General features: G+C 42.6%; 2 protein-coding genes across 9 annotated transcripts in view; both read left to right on the plus strand.

The window, feature by feature from the left end:
• Positions 1-6769, plus strand: part of LOC119170486 (uncharacterized) — a 32570-nt gene extending 25801 nt beyond the window's left edge. For all 3 annotated transcript variants that reach the window (XM_075887249.1, XM_037421665.2, XM_037421666.2), the window contains one exon: positions 3405-6769. In XM_075887249.1, coding sequence (XP_075743364.1) covers positions 3405-3484 — 80 coding nt within the window. In that variant the 3' untranslated portion in view covers positions 3485-6769. The remainder of the gene's footprint in view (positions 1-3404) is intronic.
• Positions 6770-9082: 2313 nt separating this feature from the next.
• LOC119169603 (uncharacterized) overlaps positions 9083-19450 on the plus strand; it is a 103340-nt gene continuing 92972 nt past the window's right edge. For all 6 annotated transcript variants that reach the window (XM_075887250.1, XM_075887252.1, XM_075887251.1 and 3 more), the window contains exons 1-3: positions 9083-9342; positions 9964-10074; positions 16014-16119. In XM_075887250.1, coding sequence (XP_075743365.1) covers positions 9987-10074; positions 16014-16119 — 194 coding nt within the window. In that variant the 5' untranslated portion in view covers positions 9083-9342; positions 9964-9986. The remainder of the gene's footprint in view (positions 9343-9963; positions 10075-16013; positions 16120-19450) is intronic.

The raw sequence follows: 19450 nt of genomic DNA on the forward strand, positions 1-19450 counted from the left end.
GGATAAACTGAATGCAAATGCAGTGCTGCTGACAATACACGTGGCTAAGAATTGTGTGGCGGTGTGTTTGCAAAAATTGAAAACACATGTGCATTCTGTATTTTTGCACATATAATGTGCACCCAAGTTGGCAAAACTCTACAGTTATTTATAATTGCAAATATATATGCAAGATTCATTTTCAGGCATGGCTTTTCAGTGGTGCACGAAGTGCTGCCGAGAATCTTCCCATGTATTTGCACTTCATGTTACTCTTCCCCAGCAGTTAGCTTAACATGCAAAGAAAAGTTGTCAAAACATTTCTTGGGTAGTCTGCATTGCAAGATCCTGAAGAACTGGTTTGGTAAGACATACTAAAATGACTTTCCTGCTGCATGTCATGGGTTCCTGCTCCAGCGACCTCTGAGAATGAATGCTGGGTAGTAGGCGACCGGCTTAGACGCACCCGGGTGCTCAAACTAAAGCATGGTATGCAGGCGTAATGGCAACAAGCACTTAACAGTTTTCGTACATGCATGATAAAAGCAAAGCCTGTAATTTTTGTTGTGTCATATGTGCCTTGCTGAGTCAAATTTCTCAGAATGCTGATTTAAGTCTGGGAGACTCAAAGCAAAGTTTGTAGTTGTGCATATTACATGCCTGTCTCCATTGAAATGCATGGGTTCTTTCCTCTGCTTGAAGTAGTAGTTCTGTGTTGCAGTATTGGTACAATAAAGTTTTGGGGAGCATGAAAACTATGCAAATTTGTATCAACGCAGTCTTCTCAAAGATGATAAATATATCATCTCTGTGTTCAGGCAATGCAAGATAAATGTTGTTGTAAAGTTTGAAACCTAGTTCTTTGTGAACAGCTGCTAGAGAAATGTTGCAGAACTCTGGTGTGATACCTAGAGACATCATACTTGCTAGAATCATACTTTGTCAGATGGTATGGTGTATCAATGGCAGATTATCTTTAGGGCTCATTGTTTGTGAAACCTGTTTGAGAGAACAGTCACCACAAGGTGAAGCAGCAGTAGTCACAGTGGTGATGATAAGTCGTATTCCACTGTTTTGCTGTGGTTTTATTATTCAAGGTACAATCAAACCATCAGCGCACAAAGAAAGCTTTTGGTGGCTCACATAATTGCTGGTTAGCCAATCATCCCCAAATAAAAAAATGCAAGGGTGCATGGCTGCATAGTTGCACAAATCGTCATGGGACAAAGCTGCTCTTCGTTCTATTGCCACCTATACGATTTTCTGGCAATTAGTAATAGTAAAAAGAAATGAAGACTAAATTAGGAAAATATAACTAAAATAGAAGAGGCATTGTTTCAAGCATTCGTGGTGAATAAGTTGAGATGCAGGACACAGGTAGCATTCTTAAAAGCTATGGGCCAAAGATCGGTGAATTCCCTTATCAATCGACTCCCTCACACTCACTAAAATTCAGTTCGAGCTGCGAGTCTGAGTGTGAGCGAGTTTGGGTGAGTGATATTTTGGTGAGTGTGAGTCCAGTTGAAAACTTTCGGGAGTGTGGGTCTGAGTCAGTTTGGCGCAAGAAAATTTTCGTGAGTCTGAGTCTGAACGTGTCCAAACCACAAAATATATTTTTTAGTGAGTCCAAGTGAGTTCCACTTTTTTGTGCTGACCTATGGTCATATCTGCTGAGCTTCAGCATTAGTATTAGCCTTACTTGGATTTAAGTACTTGTCTCTATTCACACTTATTCTAAAGCAGGGTCGTTCACACACCATTTCAATATTTAATTTATCCGAGGCGGGAATTACGTAGAGGAGGGCCTTGACTTCTTCCCCCCCCTGCCACTTTTCCAAGGAAGTACTTGATAGATATATTTCATGTTCTTATCTCTTTTAAGAAAAGTGACCTTGCTGGTTTACAAGCACTCGATTCGTATGCTAAGGTATATATAATTTTAAATTGTGATATTCCATAGTCGGGGTGGGGGGGGTGTATTCTGGTTTTGAATCGCAGAGCAACTCAACAGTTTTGGCATCGCACTGCAGAGAAGGCTACCTTCCACATACGCACACATCAAAGAAACATGACAAACGCCAGAAAAACTTGCTTGCGCACATGATCACATAAAAGAGCACACAAGCAGTCATAAATGTCACCGGAACCATGTTCAGACACGAACCGGCATATGTCTTGCGTCCTCAAAAAGTGGTGCCCTCACCGAAAGCAACAGCCGCAACTGTCAGCTTGGCCAAGATGTGCTTGCCCATTGACAGCAATGAGGCCCTGGAGGCTGCAGCCCTTTTTTATGTAGTGGCCGGGGTGGGGGGGTGGAGCAACGTGAGAAACTTCGTGCATCATTCATTAAATAGGTATGAACAAGCCCTATGTAGTCTGAATTAATGCCGGGGCCCTTATCGCCCAATATGCAGTTTGGAGATATCAAGCTCTTCGTTAGTAATAAAAGTAAGAAAATTTACTGAAAAAAGCACATCTCAAATGGGGCTAGCAGATAGTTATTACCAGCACGATGGCCTCTGTCTACTGAGAAATAGAGTAATGCGTAGCCCACAGGTGCACATGTGCCCATTGCAGTGATTTGTTGGCTAGGTTATTTTACTGCTTAGAGTAACATTACGGCTTCAATTCTCCATCAGCGGTCACATCTCAGTGGGGTAAGAGTGCATAAATTCTCATGTAATTGCAAATTAAAAAAATTACGCCATCTCCCTCTAAAGGAAACCGTATGTAGGTGCGAAGCAGCAAGCGCTAACGCTTACCCTGGCGGTGGCGTTGCGCAGAAGAGAAACCTAAGGAGGCGCAAAGCACGCAGTGATGGATCGGTGTTTCCTACTGGAACATGCCAGTCGCTGCTAATAGGAAATGAGAGACAGAAGACTCCTATTAGACACAGAGACCCGCAGTCCACATTTAGTTAACACGGATGCTGTGAATTTTTATCGTTCAATAACGCACAGGAGAAACCTCTCACCGGCACTACATTGGATGTCAATGTCGGGTTGGTCAATGAACGATTCTACAGCGCGAGCAGTCTGTTTTTTCAATCAAGAAACTCTCTAGCATAGTCTGGCTGCGTCGGCATTGCGAGGCTTTAGAGGGGGGGAGCATGTGAGAGGAGAAAGAGGGGGAGAGAGTGCATGCGCGCAGTACAGGTGGTCACGCCGTTCACCGGATTGAGCTCAACCCTACGCTGCTTCGCATCCAAAAAATGAGGTTATAATTTATTTAAAGGACTCTACAGTGGTACCTTTCCTAGTCCCAGTAATGTCTTGAAGCATGAAACACCGTAAATCAATCATTCAACTCGTGGCCACATAAAATAAACTCAAAGTTATTCACACATATGTATTTGCAGGTTTGACAACATTGTTCGGGACCCTCTCTATGCTGGCTAACATTTGGTTCTTTTTTTTTTCGTGCAGGCTTCATTACGACTTCTCTGAACTTGAGGTCTGCCGCTGGAGAGTCTTCAGTCAAACAAAGGCTTGGGTGGCATTATTGAAGATTCGACACGTGTGTAGTTGTGATGCTCCATGTCACCCGTCAAAAACTGCCGGACGCTCTTATTGGGAAGGTGTGGGGATCGAACTGCGATTCCCTGTTTTCTATCAAAGATCGATTGTTGCTTGTTCTTGTGCTTTATCTTTGACAGGTGAAAAACGTCAAATATAAATGGCAGCGGCATGGCATATTAGGTGCGTACCTGATGTTATGTGTGATTTTCGCGTCTTCAATTTTTCTTTGAGTGTTCCAGTGTTAATAATGTTAATGCATGATCAACTTTACCACTGACCAAAGTACAAACACCAAAGTGCCAATGGATTTAAGACTCCTGAAACTGTGAATAAACCACTTGTACACTATTCAAGATCATTGCATGGTACAATAATCTGGCAAGACTTAAATGTCTGGTTTTATGTTCTTGTTCTCCCTTTGTTTTTGTTTTTCCAAGCCCAGGAAAAATTGTTTTAGAATAATTTAGAATATTTAGAATAATAGTCTTTGCTTGGAGCTGCTTTGGTAAAGTACTGATGAAAAACTTTATAGATCAGATAACTTGTGAGGTAGATCGATGTGGGCATGTGTCATCCAGAAAATATCAACAGTGAATATAACCTAAACATATGTAGGTCAACCATTAGGTGTATCCCATACAGCTGAGCATAAAATGAAGCATTTAGTGTCACTGACATTGTTGTAGCAATGTTTTAATGTGGTTGTAAAAGTTCTGTGTTAGTACTTTTTAATTTAAAATCACTCGAAGAAAACGTTTCCAGGACACTAACATGATATAGATCTGAGCAACTGATACTTTCTCTGGGTGGCATTGTCATGTTACGCATGTATGTATGTGGCTAAACTGAATTACAATTTGTGTGCACTGTGGTAGTTCCTAATCTTCACTGTTCTGTCATCATTCCCCAAATTATTTCATTTGTCTTGCAGCCTTGTTTATTGTGTAAATAATTATATTGCTTTGATGCGGCCAGTTGTAGAATTCTGGCCACCTGTAATGGCAAACTTGTTTGTATGGTAAAGCACATCCATGCTTCGTTCAGCTCTTGGTGTGATCGGTGGCTAGCAAACATGACATAAATGGATAGCATGTGAAACCATTGCTCTTGTCAAATCTAGGAAACTGCTTTCATGTCTGTAGTGGTCTGTGTATTTCATTCTCCCGTTAATATTCTGGCTGCATATTTCAACAATGCTTGCAGTAATCCTGTTACTTTGTTCAGCACCTTATTGCATGCAATTTATATTTTTTTTTGATGAAAGAAACTGTATAGGACACCTGCAAACAGAATTATCAGATTTTTATGGAGCCCATCATGAGTTTTTCTCCTTTCTTTTTGTAGCCTAAATGTGTAAAACTGCGACCCTGTACTTTATTGTAGCTCATTCTATGAGTATAACAGCATTGAGTAGCCACAATTTAGCATGCAAGGTGTTTATACATCACAACGCAATTTATACCCTCCAGCATGTACGTTGCTTCAGTGTTGCTGCTGCTCTTTCAGCTAAAAAAACTAAGGATGTCTAATGTAAATATTGAAAAATTATTGTGATTTTGCTTCGTGAAGAGCAGGGGCTTCTATTGTCCCAGGTTTTTTTTCCGGACTGCACTCATTTATTTTGTGCCATTTGTTTTATCCAGAAAGCTACTAAACAGTAATCAATTTCATTTTAATGCATGTTCAAAGATCTCTGGCAGAAAAAGTTTTGTTTACAACTTTTTTACAATTATTTACTCTTCAGTGTCTGGTTACCCTTAAAAATTGAATCGTAAATGCTCTAACGCATCGTGTAATTAATGCTAGCATGGTGAATTCGGAGCAATATTGTGTCAGTATTAAATGCCGCCTAAATATCGTAAGAAATAAGCATCCCACAGTGGGAAGTGCCTGATGCCTGAGACAGTGTGCGTTCAAGCTTCGGTGGTGCTCAATGTGCCGTTTTCAAATGGGGGGGGGGGGAGGGGGTGAAGGGTGAAAATATGTAGGTGCTTTGAGAGTGGCCCCCTCAAAAAAAAAAAGAAAATCATTCTTGGTGTAAGTAGCCAAACCACTTTGAGAGAAGCCCGGCAAAAAAGCGAGAGGGCTGATGATAGTCTTTGCCGTGTGCCTGTCGGGGTATTGTGCTTGCCCTGCAAATTCTCTACGACGTCGACAATACTTGCCTTACTCGTAGAACCCGACTCAGGGTTCCACATTTAGGAGGTGCAACTCCGCTCCTTGAGGCAACCAGATAATGTCACATTACTGGAGAGTCACTACATGCTGGCGGTGTTTTGCGACAGAAAAGAGAATTGCCGCCATTTCATTTTCCGAGTGAACCAGTTGGGCATGTTGCTCGCGGTCTGCTACAGTCATGGAGCGGAGGCATGGAGCACATTCGGCTGTGCTCGGCCGGTAGCGTTTCGTCTACTTTCTTCGTCGTTGCAGCTTTGCATCGCAAGGCGCCGCCAACTAAAATGTCCCCGGAGCTTGTTATTTTTGTATATTATGTGACATTTAGTCTAAACGCCCGCAGACGCCCGTTCTAATGGGAGTTCCACCTCCTAATATTTCTTTCTCTGTGGTCTATGTGAAACCAGAGAGCATGATGTCGATTGGTGCTGATAACTCCAATGAGCACTCACCAACTCCTTAAGAACAAAATTGAAATATCTTATGGGCAACACTCGACACTAATACTTAACCAGAAGTGCCTTTGCTTGAGGGAATTTCAAACAATACAAGAATCTCAAGTTTCCAAATTTGGTTTAAGGGGGTCTTTCAACTGTCTTCATGGTAAAGTAACTGGTCAATGTGGTCAGTTGCACCTGTAGTGAAGTAATTTAAATCATTTTATATATTATGCACGTGAGCTGTTGGGAAATAGGAGAAGCGTATATTTTCCCCTGTGGAGTCCAATTAAAGTGCATGGGCAGAATATATGTTGTTGTCACAGCTTTGTATCTTATCTCCCCTGTTTTATTTTTTCTCAATAGTTTCTTTTCATTATTGCATCAACTTTTATTAGACACTTGCAATCTTGACTGTTCTGTGCTCTTCGAAATGCAAAAGTTTACAGAGCCACCGTGCGTTTCGCAATCGTGATAAGTTTGAATGCTGGTATAATCAAAGAACTGCCAGTGTAGGCTGCCGAAGCCATAACACATTTTATTGCATGCTGATCCTGTGCTGTACAAGAAAATCTCAATGTCCTGGGAAGCTTTTAGCCACATTATGGCAAATGTATGTCACTGTGTTCAGCAATAAATTGAGTTTCCGATTTGTGTGAATGAGGGTTCCAGTGTTTAATGTTATAGGTACAGTGGGAGAGTCAAAATTCAAGTGCCACTGTGTTATGTACCCAATACCGCCTTCCGATCTAACATGGGTAGCTACATCTCTGCAAGTGCAGAGCGAATTACAGTGCAAGAGCACACTGATTCGTGAATTTTTTTGTTATGCCTGATGCAAGCACGTTTCCTATGTTATAGAGTAGCCCCGCCACGGTGGTCTAGTGGCTAAGGTACTCGGCTGCTGACCCGCAGGTCGCGGGTTCGATTCCCGGCTGCGGCGGCTGCATTTCCGATGGAGGCGGAAATGTTGTAGGCCCGTGTACTCAGATTTGGGTGCACGTTAAAGAACCCCAGGTGGTCAAAATTTCCGGAGCCCTCCACTACGGCGTCTCTCATAATCAAATGGTGGTTTTGGGACGTTAAACCCCACAAATCAATCAATATGTTATAGAGTAGGCATTGCAGCGTAAGCACTGAAAACCATAAAAGACACATCCATGAGCACCAGGCAGCCATTCTTCAGTAGGGTTGTCTTCAAATAAGTTTTACGTTTTTAAGCTTATATGCAACAAAAATTACGTAAAAAGTTGTAAAAAGGCGTAAACGTAATTATAAATAACTTTAGGTAAGTGACGGCGCCATAGATGACGGGCGTTTCACGCTCATTTGTAAGGCAACCCCTTCAATACAAGGCATAGCCTCTGAAATTTGCAAACGCCATAATTGCTAATCTCAAAGGCCAAGTACAAAGACCCTTAACTCTACGTAAGTGGCGCCGCTATACATAACGGGCATTTCACGTTTATTTCGGCAGACGAAAAAATATAGGAGGCTATGGCCTGAGGCAACACCACCTAAATGAGTTATCTAGGTGGTGTTGCCTGAGGTATCTAGGGGCAGCCATTTATCCATGTTACGGTGAAAAGTCATAAGCTATGTCCATTGAGCAACATCAATAAGCGTTACCATTCATCAGCAGCTAAGCTGGACACTGCATATGTTTCCTGCACTAACGATCACCAAATAGACGAGTGACATAAATGTATATAAATAAGAGCAGGCATCATTTAATAAAGCTAATTTCTCTATGCTTTGGCTGCTAGGATTTCTGGTTTGGTGCACACTTCGTAAATCTCCCCAGCTCAGTATCGTGCTATTTCCAGAATTGGCCCACCGTAGTCAGTGCGCAATCCTGCAGCTACTGTGACAATAAAGAGACTCAAACGCACAGTGTTACGTAATTATTGATTCAGTTGTAGCACAAGATGATGATGCATGCCCTTGGACATACTGGTGAAAAATTATGAAAATACAAACTGTTACAGCTGTACGAGGTGCACATGCTGTCAGCCTAAACTACTGCAGTAGATGTACAACTTGGTGGCTCCATCCTCAGCAAAATTACTCAGTAGAACAACAAGCCCTGTCAATATGCCCTCATTGCTACCATCATCACAACCATCATATACATACCATCATATACAACTTCACATTAAGTTCCGCAGTTCCGACGATGGCCACTTCCCAAGTGACCACCGATAATTCGACAGGCAAGGGAAATCTAGGAGGCTGTGCTACAGTGGCTAGAAAAGGAATCTATTCTAGCCACTGTAGATGTGCTTAGGTTGGACGCTATTAAATTATTCTAGAACACTATAACGCTATGAGTGTCCCCTCAATGACCGATAGTGATCTGTGTGCCAATAAAGTTCAAGAACTCTTTGTTTCGGTCTAGCGCTTTTTACTACGGAGTAACTTTGGTTTTAATGCTCTTTATTTTTGCCTTTTTTTTTACTTCCCGCTAACAGCCCTTGTTTCCACCGTAGACATGTTTATGTTTCTAATCTGTATGCTGCTTTATACATGGCCTTCCGAGATGGCAGGAGCGCGCCGCCACGCGTTTGCAATCTCAAAGGCTATGCTTCATATGAGCTAGTGCCGAAACATATTTCGGGCACGCTTGGGACGCGTCGAACTTGACCAGCGCAACAGTTCTCGATAGTTTTTCTGGCTACGTGTTGGAGACCCCGTTATGCTGGCATAGTGCTGCTGGCCACAACATAAGCTAGGCAATAGGAAATGTATAAAAATATTTTGTTTAAATAATCAGACGTCCCCCTCAGCCGGACCAACGTGCGAGCATATTTAATGCTGTAAATTCTGGCCGCTGCTCTTATAAGCCAGCGAAATTCCGAAATGCAATGACATTTTTATCTTACAAATCGGAGGTAGCAGACTTTGGTTTCGTTTTCATGTGCTGGTGCTGAGCACGCATGAGTCGAGGGTAGCTGTTCTCTGGTCCAATCATGTCCAATATCTGTCGTTTTGTGGTGTGTGCAGTGGAACCGCGGCAGTGGGAATCGCCCTTGCGTTTTACAACGTAAAATTGGTGACATCATCATCATCTTAATTTTAGTAGACGTAATCAGGCAACGAGAGCGCTCGTTCTGGCACGGCGTCAGTGTTCAGAACATTCCTTTCGAGCACGGTCACGCGTCTCCCATCGTCCGCTGCCCCCCCAAGTTAACGCGCGGAAGGACCGCTTTTCTCCTGCGTTTGCCACCTTAACGGTTTGTTCTGAAACTGTTGCTTCGTCAGATTTTCGTGGCGTGTCGCAATATACTGTCGGTTTTATGTCTAAAATGTGCATAACTTCTCAAGCATTACCGTTAGTAATGTTGCGCGGCCATTTGATAACTTCAGGGTTAGAGGTGTAGTTAGAAAGTTCTCTCAAGAGCTTGCCATTTGTGCATTCATTTCAGGTTCTCCTGCTTGGCTAAAGAGTGGGATTGGGCTAGTTGGTATTCCATTATTAAGCGCTGGTCCGCGCCTCTTGTGTTGATTGTCTAAAATTTTTTGCGCTGAGCAGTTACCTGTATGGGGCCTGAGAGCTGCAGCGGCAAGTAGTGTTTTAGAAGAGGCTTGTTCGATACGAGATGGGTAATGAGTCTCGCCAGTTTGTTCTTTGTTTTGGGTTTCTAGCGGCGCACCTCGAAAGGTGCTCGGCTAAAAGTCTCAAATAAGAAAAAGGGGCATGCTTCTAACAGTAATTGCTGTTGCCAAGTGCGTCTGCTGGTAAGAATCCGACACGATGTTGTTGATGTTGCGTTTGCGCGCACTTAGTACGTTCGTGAGTTAGGTGTGGTTACTTCTGCCCTCAAATTGACGCTCATCATTTTTTTTTTTGGCAGCTTGATACGTCGACCATTGAGAAATGGGGGACTCCATGGAGGAGGTGAAGACGATACTCCGCTCAATCCTTACGAGCGAGAAGGCGGGCATACAACTGCGTTACCTGGACAGTAAGCACACGCATGTTTTTGTTTAGAAGTTCGGCGTTAACGCTCATTGACTTGAACCTGACTTGAAACCGCCTTCAATGCAGCGCGTTTGAAACGCGCCTGGGCGTTTGTGCTGCCTTGGCACCGCCTAAAGACAGCGCGTTCGAAACGCGTTTGTGCTGCGTTGAGGTCGGTGGCAAGTCAAGCAGCGTTTCTGAATACGGGGTGTAAGAACGCGCCCGCGGCGTTGCAGTTTTAAAGTGGACCGAGCTTATCGCGCGAAGGTGGCATCCGTTCCACAGTTGTAATTAAAAATGGTATGTGGTCCAGTCCAGTTGGTGGGCGTTCATTATTTCTAAACGCGCGAACGAACAAGAATGCGGGGAAAGCGTTTGTGCTGCGTTCAACAGTCTGTGCTTTCGCGAACAATTTAAATCTCCGTACGGGCCGTGCTTGAAGCCTGCTTTGCGATTTGCAAAAAAAAAAAAAAGTATTTTCTTGCAGGTTTTAAGAAAAGGGATTTTGTGCCTTGTTGTGAATAGGTTATCAGCAAACTAGTTCGAATACTGCACTAACGATGTTAACCGTACTGAGAGACCTGCTTGCCGTTAGTGTCTTGGTGGAGTGTCAAGTGCAGGTGGAAAATATTCAATATGCACATTCAGCGGTACTTTATTTTACATGATAAGGGCTAGGTGCAGAAAAAACATGGTCGTGATGATCATTGTATGTGTTACAACATAAGTTCGTACGGACTGTGCCTATCCAATCATTGAGCGGTTGTGTAGCATACTATGCAATGGTTGGTGAAATGATATTTGTAAACTTAAAGGTAAGAATAAGTGGCCTGAATGATGAGGCTCTAAAGTTTCTGCTGAATTTAAATGCTATTTGGCTGTATGACGGTGTGTAAGGCATTGTAACGTTTGGCGGTCCCCATTGGAGCATGAAATATTTGATTCAAGTCTTTGGCTGGACTATTGCAACTTAGTAGGGGCGAAGAATGCTAAAATGGGTTTTTTATGCTCTTTAAGAATAGAGTATTAGCAGAAGTGTTTCTGATACGCAGCTACAATCAGAACTGTGCACAGGCTGAATTTTAGAGCCTGAGCTGGATCTGTGCCCGCTGCCTGCGTTGAAGGCCTGTCCGAGCTTGATGCTAAGCCAGGTCGGCTGGTAGCCTGCCTGGCCCGGTTTGATGGCCACGGCATGGCATTACGAAGGTTTGCTGTAGAGGGATGTTGTCCTATAATGGCATTTATTCAGTAGTGGCATTTTATTCAACATATCAAAGTGAAACATAAACAAATGGCGCATGACAGTCATTATGTGCAACAATTACAAGTTGTGTGTGAATAAGCTGTCCAGCGACTTGAGCTTCTGTGAAAGGCAGTGCTCTTACGTCACATATGTCCCACCTAACTGAAGGTCCGTTCGCTGCTCGCACTGGTAACCAGAATTGCCAAAACATTTTTCGGAAGCGTAGCAAGCTTGAAGTATTTATACCATTTGTCCATCCAGAAGTCTAGTACGTCAAATGTGGAAAAGGGGATTATTCTTTGTATAGCTCATCTTATGTAACTTTGCCCTCTTCCCTTACACATAAAGAGGATAACTGAGAAAGGGGGCAACAGTTAGTAGCGGAAAAGGCACTACGTAGTGGGAGACGGTTCTCGCACAACATCTACGTCTTTGACTTGATTTGAACTTTTGCATCTGGCACAACCCGCTCGAACCCAGCTCTCGGGCTGGGCAAGGGTGTTACCTGAAGCGTATGCACACTCCTAGCGATGACCATCTACCATGTGTGCTTTCTCTGCGTTATCACCGTGGTACTGGCAATCCCTGATCGCAGAAGTCGAGCGTGCTATCAGCGTAACATGGAATTTTTGACATGAAAGTGCAGAAAGCAGAGTTTTCTAGAAAGGCAGCTTGAGTGACCTTGATTAGAATTGTTTTGTGGCAGGAATTACTCCCCAAACACTGTATTTCATCTTGGAGTGTATATTTTGGTGCACGTTTGAAGATGTGACGTGACACTTTGGACTTGGTTCATTTCATTCAGTGAAAGCCCTTTACATTGAAATCCTCTTGCTATAGACGTTTTTAACAAAGAGGAGGATACTCTCCTTTCTGGGCTGTTGCATGGAAGAACGAAAGCTGACGTCAAAGCTTTGGCCCTGTATTTTTGGGAGGTTACGCATGTTAACCCTTCTGGTCATGCACAGCCCAGAGGGGCTTATGGCGGCACCCAGAGAGCCTTCAGTAAAAAGGTCTATAGGTTAAAACCTGAAGCTGGTCAAGTTCGTGATTGGCAACATACGCATACATACGGAGCATTTGCGACCCACCTTGTTTTTCACATGAGCCCACATTTACCATTTCACATGTCCACATTTACCAGTTCTGTGTTGAGCAAATGTCTGTGTGTGTGTTTTTGTTCTACTGACTGAACTTAAGGGAGATAGGGGTTGAAAAACGCGAGTTTCTTAATAATGATTGATTTTTTATTTTCGCCTGTTTTGATACGATCTACTGTTCTAAAAAAAAATGCATGTCGAGACTTAACAGGGAATGCTTTAAAATTGGGTCTAAAAAGCACAAGGTGCCTGTTAAATGGTCAAAGCGTGCAGTCTTCGAGCACCTTGCCACCGATAATGCGCTTGCCATTGTCGATCGAATGAGGTGAAGAGTCGAGCCTGACTATTCAACTAAGGACAGTTTTCCTCGCAGATGCGGTGGAAGAAATAATAAAAAGAAGCACGTTTTTGTCCTTTTTTCGAGCGCAGCGACTCGCTTATCACATGGTACGGATCGGAGACCGCCATTGGTCGCTGCGCGCCTGTATGTGCTGTGAAGCCTACTTGCGGGCTCCATGTGTTGACGAGCAGCGCGGCTGAACAATGATTTTCTCATGTATTTATCTGCGTTATGAATGAAAAAAGCCATTGCTCGCGCGTGAGGGCCGTTGTGGCGGCATGCCCTGTAGGAGTAGGCTACGAGCAGCTGGTCAGATTTGCGGCAGTTGATGGCTTGCAAAAGCCAATGCATCGAAAGTCATTCACAGCCATCAGCTGGAAAGTTCGTGATGCGGCAATGGATGATGTCTGCGCCAATCTTGGGAGGCCGAAGGAACATAAAGGGGACGACATTGCCATTATGTACAACAGTACTTGGCACAAACGTACCCGCAAAATGGCATCGGCACTGTTGTGTTCCTCGACACTGGATTAATTTAAATTTCGCGGTCCTGTCGATCTTCTTCCTAGCTTGCAAACAGCACAAGGCTCTGCTAGATGGAGCGGAAGAAGTTTGGCAGGCATGTCATGGCCCTGTCTGTGAGCGAAATGTCTGTGACGAGTCCGCTCGAAAAAGCCGAGAGGGACGAACTCATTGTGCTGGCGAATTTTAGTGACAGTAGCCACTACAAGAAGGGTTATTCTTTTTGGTGTGCAAAATTCATTGCATTTAATGATATCTTTCATAAATAAAAACTCAATTTTAAAATTTAAAACACGTTTTTCACAAAACACAAGTTTTGCCATTTTTTTCAATGTGCCCCTACTTTTTTGGGTACTTTTTGTGCTCAGATTCACATGAAATTTTGCCCAAATTTTTTGCAATGTATGACAAATACAATTATTTAGTTTAATTTTCAATGTTCTTATAATATATAAAATTGTATGTAAACCTTTACTAGGGTAGGTGAAATATGGACTTTTTTACGTCTATTATTTTTTACGCCTATTATATATTTTGTATGTGTTTCCTAATTAGTTATTTGCATTCCACACTGAAACATTACGAACTGTGAATGGTAAAAAAATACGGAAGTAAGAATGAAAAGAGGGGGGGTGGGGGGGGGCAAAAGGGTTAAGGTTTTCATTTTGTCATGCCGCAGAGCTGAAAGGTATGCAACCTATTATATATTTGAAATCAGCATACTAAGTTACATAAAGAGCTCATGTTTCATTGCTCTGGAGTGCATGTTATAAAAAAAAAGTGTCTTCGAGTAGCATCTCTCCTTAAAATGCAATTAACTTGAATAGCAAGCTAGATAAAAAATCTCTGCAATGAGAATGCTGTTCTATTAAAATTTTGTTTTGGTTTGTTTATTGATACAGTTAAGATCCTGCATGGTGGGCCCATACCCATAGCCCATACTGCTAATCTTTCAAAAAGGATATTGTTAAAAGGGTTCCACAAATAAATTGTAGAGATGTGGTGGTGCGTGCATTCTTTTGTGCTTAAATTTCAGGAGCAGTTAGAATCAAAAGCGAGTATCTGAACTTTCCTGTTGTTTTCTTCAGTCTTATACTGGTAGCTGCTTGGACCATATTTGCAATGATGACAACATGGGCCATGTAGGTTCCGGAACAAAGAAATAAAAGAACCCGCAGTGTTTCTTATGGAGCTACCTCAGATAACTCAAAATGCGAAAGCCTTCAGGTGTTGGTATCACCTTTAGAACTTTTTAGTAAAGCAGGTGCAGAGAAAATGAAGTGAACATGTGGATTACATGCCTCATGGATCAAGGCGAGCAGGTGGTCATGCGAGTCAATAAAACACCCCGACTTTTTGCTCAAGTTCACATTTGCATGAAATATAAGGCTTTTGCTTTAATAATCAAAAGATACTGCATATCAACCCTCGCGGTACCTTGAAGGGGCCCTGCAACACTTTTCTAAGTAGCCATAGAACGGCTTCACTTAAAGGAGCTTAGTGCCACGTAAATAAACGGGCATGAAAATATACAGAATCCGTGAAATAGAAGCGGAGATTTGTCGCACGCTGTCGTGGCATGTCTCGTGCGATTCGTGACCTGGATCACTTTTTTTTTTTTTGCTCTGAACACTAGTTTTTCACTGGTATCGCAACGTATGTGGGCGCATGGAGATCTCTTGTGGCGGCTGCGGAAACTACGGAGCTTGCCATACTTCAATTGGCCAATGGCATGGAATTTGAGGATATGATGCAGTGTTTCTGAGTGTATAGCATCATTTGTCGAGAGGAAAGGAAGGGAATTCCAGGCTGCATGTTGTCGGGAGCCTCGACTGCCAATCAGCAGCGCTTTCTCACCACGCTGAAAAAGTTTTGCAGGGCCTTGTGAAGTAGTTTATTCTGGTTGTGCAGGCACAGGTCATTACGACATTGATGCTGATTGCACTCACTTGATTGTCTCCTCATGTGCTACATTTTATGTGGCCAGATAATAGTTCAGCAGACATTCATAAAAGTGACCTTGCTCCTACGTTTTTTCATCGTGATGATGCATACACCTTATAGGAAACAATATCAAAGCTATTTTATATTATTACATCATATCTTCATATTTATTCAGAATGTTCAGAGACTTTTGAACATCTCTTTTTAGGGCTCTGTGGTCAAACTTGGGAGGGGAAAAAAATTGGGAAACCAGCCAGTCACAGTGTAACTAAATTTAGCAACTTCAGCTGTACAAAACTTGTAACTGTTTAGCTATTTAAAGGATAGCAGGATGCCATGCTAAAATTAGTTGTCATGCAATCTACTGCATTCAGCAGCCTGCTTGTATAGTCTTGCCATCACCGTATCTGTTCTGTTCTGCAGCGTAGTGTTCTGCTCACGGCAGGTTATTTTTTCACGCACTTTTTTAGTAACACATTTTCCCCGGCAAGTTAGCAGTAGATTGAGGGTGACAAATAAGCACCAGTCTTTTGTACTTGTCTCATCATCAAAAGTGAGGTGTACATATATCTATTATTGCCTGTTTTGGAATTCCTGGACATGTCATAGGAAGCTTGGCACAAAGCAATGCGATTGGTTAGATATCCTGCCAGCCTTATAGCGCAGCAGAATGACTTAATGGATGTGGGTTTGCAGAACCAGTCAGTGCATTTTTTTTCCCTTTCCTAGTTTGACGTTTTGTTGTGTGGGCATAGCTGCGAATCCTAACGCAGCATTTCACTGCTTCTTTCCAGACGAATACAGGACCCTCACAGGAATGCGGATTCCTTATAGGCAGCTGGGGTTTAACACCCTGGAAGAATATCTTTATAGCATTCCTGATGTGGTTCGGTTGAGCAGGTAAGTGCTCTCTGGAAGACTTATGTTTTAGGCAATGCTGCATAGTTCTGTAGTTTTTCACCAGGAATATGGCACTGTGGCTTCTTGCATTTTCAATATTGGGAAAAAAGTGCTGCTAAGTATATACGGTATGCTGACATGTTTTAATGACACTTTTATTACTAGTAGTGATGTAATGATATATTGATTGATATGATGATAGCGAACACAGCCCTTTGTTTGCACATGTAATCTCTTCAATGTGCAAAGTGCCAGAGTGGTCCAAGCTGTTTCCACATTGCACTTGTTGCTTGAGATCATCCAGTCATCATTAGGGCTGTTTGGTGCAGTTAAACACGTTTGTAAGAGACAATTATCTATGAGAGAGACAACAGTGTGTTGATGTGTACTTGCATTGAAATAGTCAGCGGTGCAACGGCTGTGCCAATTGTGCCGATTTGATACGTTTCTTCATTGTTGTGCCGAGCTGTGCCAAAACCATGAAATTTCCTGAAATTGCATCACGTTGCACCAAAATGCCCGACCAGCCTCAAAATTATCTCAGGTGCACTAATTTCAGCGAGAAATGGTGGCCACATTGGCCACCTGCACTTTGCTTCATCAATCAAATCAAGCGCAAACCCTAACTTTAAACCACGGTGTAAGTTATGCACTCATTAGGTGAGGACACTCCATTTTAATGAGGACACGATAAGATGAAGTAACAATGCTGCGTGTCCATCGGTTCGCTGACTGCAGTGGATACCTATTGGTAGGACGAAGGAACTTCAAGCAAAAGAAAGTGTTGCTATAGTCACCAACACATTGCGGGAACTATGAATTTCCTAGTCGGCAAATGTGGTTATGGCATGTTAGGAGCGTATGGTGCGTCTTCCATGTGCCAACAAGGTCAATATGCTGAAAACACCGTTGTTGCTATCCAACACGTTTTTCTGGCTTGAAGTTGCGTCGTCCCAGTGATAAATTTTCGGCGCTGTTGTCGGGCCAACAGGCATGCACTGTTGTTGCTTTATCTGTATATAGTTCAATGTGCCTTGCAAGCCAGTTGGGAAGTTGTGCCCTAAACTTAACCCCACCGTGAAAAAAAAGAGTGGGCGCAGGGTTGGAGGGGGGTGTAGCGGTTAGAAAATTGCTTGGCCTTGTTCAAACTTGTGATGAATGCTTCTTAAGCAACCTTTGTTGCTGTAAACAGGGTCCCGCGGAAAAGTGTATTACGATTTGGAAGGGGCAGTTGGTGCTACTGGGATGAAGCACATTTTGTTCAATTTCACTGTAGACCACTTACAAGGTAACCGCTTATAGTGCAGGACCAGTTATAATGTGGTCAATATCAACTCCCGGTTTACCTTCTCATGAATCCTCATGTATAGGCATACCTCTTATTCTGTAGTCCTGCAAGTTGAAAAACCGGCTAAAATGCGGTTGCTGGAAAATCTCTAGGGCAATCGCGGTAGCGAGTGCGCAGCTGGGCAGTGAGCGACGAGGTCATTATAGAGGAGGAAAGAACGCGGGGGGGAACAAATGGTGGGTGGAGGGAGGAAAAAGAAAAGAAAAACAAAAACGTTGGACACTGTACACCTTTGCCGAGTAAGGGCCGTGGGCATTTGCCCAGGAAGCCTTTGCACCAGTGCCAATGTGGATATAATTTACTATTCTCACTAGTGTGGCTCTGGCCGCTTGCTTCTGGTTGCATACGGCTAAACATGACACGTGTGATCTCTTCCTAATAAACTGTGTTTTGGATTTTCTTGTCAGGAAAAGCGTTGTTGTTATCGAGCTTGCTACAGGTATCGGGTTAGCTACCTGGTCCACAAATTTGAAAACTTATGGCTTTATCACGCAAGCTTTCGCTTTTGCAGCTAGTGCGCGGTCTTACATTAGCTTTGCAGGTTTTTTTTGATCACCTAGTCGCGAAAGCAAGCTTCGTCTTGATCTTCACGTCTTGGTCAAACTTCCTGCGACAGCATACCAAACAGCAGGTTTAGGGCTAATCAGCGTTAATTGCATTTTGGGTAGCGGTCGTGTGCAATCGAGGTTGTGGTTTGCAAAGGATTCAATGAAACTCATTGTGGTAGCTGTACTTAAAGGGAAGAGTAATTTCGTTAATGAAAGCGATGGTGGCACGTGTAGCACTTGGATGGTGACTCGTGATTTGATTGCGATGTTTTAAATCTGGCACGCCCATGAAAACGAACGATTGGGATATTTCAGTGCGTGAAATTTCAGACGTGATTCGACATACTAGTTTCTGTGTAATGTGAATAATCAAGGTGGTCTGAGAAATCCTCGGCAAATTTTTGCAATGTTGCTTTATATTGTTAGACCCTCTTTTCCCCACACCCTTTCGCGTTAATTTCATTTGCAATGCAGTTCTTTGGTAGTTAACTTTTTTTTAACATTTGGAAATTTGAATGTTTGTAAGCACCATTCATCACATGCTTCGATTTTTGGACACGCGAGGCTGCATGCACAAAGTTGCGGTCCTTGAAAAAGGTAGTGTGGTACTGCTTATAGTGCGAACATTCGCGACTCCCGTAACTTGCTTTATATGAGGTCTATACTGTACTCATGGGTGTATGCACCTCATAAAAGTGGTGAGTAAAAGCACAATAGCTGACAACCAAAAATAGTTGCTGGAAATCATTTGGAGCAGCGAATGACACTTCTGCTGCAATGTCTCTCTTTTTTTTTTTTTTTTTTGCCACCCCTTCTTCTGGTGCTGCCAAGCTTTCTAGTTTGGCAGCACCTCATTTGAATCCGCAGAGTCTGTCAAAAAATTTGACAAGCGCGGAATATGCTAATGTGGACTTCAGTGTTTGCTCAGTGGGCTAATTCAGAATAGTACTTTTATATAAATAGCAGTGCTTATGTTCACTCTGCATGATTTGGGTGGGTTGGATATTTTGTACATGCATTTTTTTTTTTTACTAAATGTAAGCATTTTTTTCTTATACTGCTCCAAATTTGGTCTTTCATGATAAAAAAATGTTTTTTCCCAGTAACCTGCCCCAAATTCGGATTTTAGTGTTCCAGAAGTAACATTTCGCTGCTCCAAAATCTGCTACAGATTTTATTTTGGCAGTTACACACCAGAATAGCAGGTAATTGGGAAATAAAAACAAGATACCTCTGCTTGTCATAGACATCTTATGTAAGGGATAAAAACTGTCTCTAATGAGTCTTTTGTAAAGGCGTTCAACTTTTGTTCTCTTGACTTGTTATGGCTATAACGTCTCAGATTATGTAGCAAAAGTACATTAGAAGCTTGCTAATTCAAATTCCTTATGGTTGCTGGGAGAATTCTAAGGAAATGAAATTTATACTAGCAGAA

This window comes from Rhipicephalus microplus, chromosome 2 (assembly GCF_043290135.1).
Source record: "Rhipicephalus microplus isolate Deutch F79 chromosome 2, USDA_Rmic, whole genome shotgun sequence".
Classification (NCBI taxonomy): Eukaryota; Metazoa; Arthropoda; class Arachnida; order Ixodida; family Ixodidae; genus Rhipicephalus; species Rhipicephalus microplus.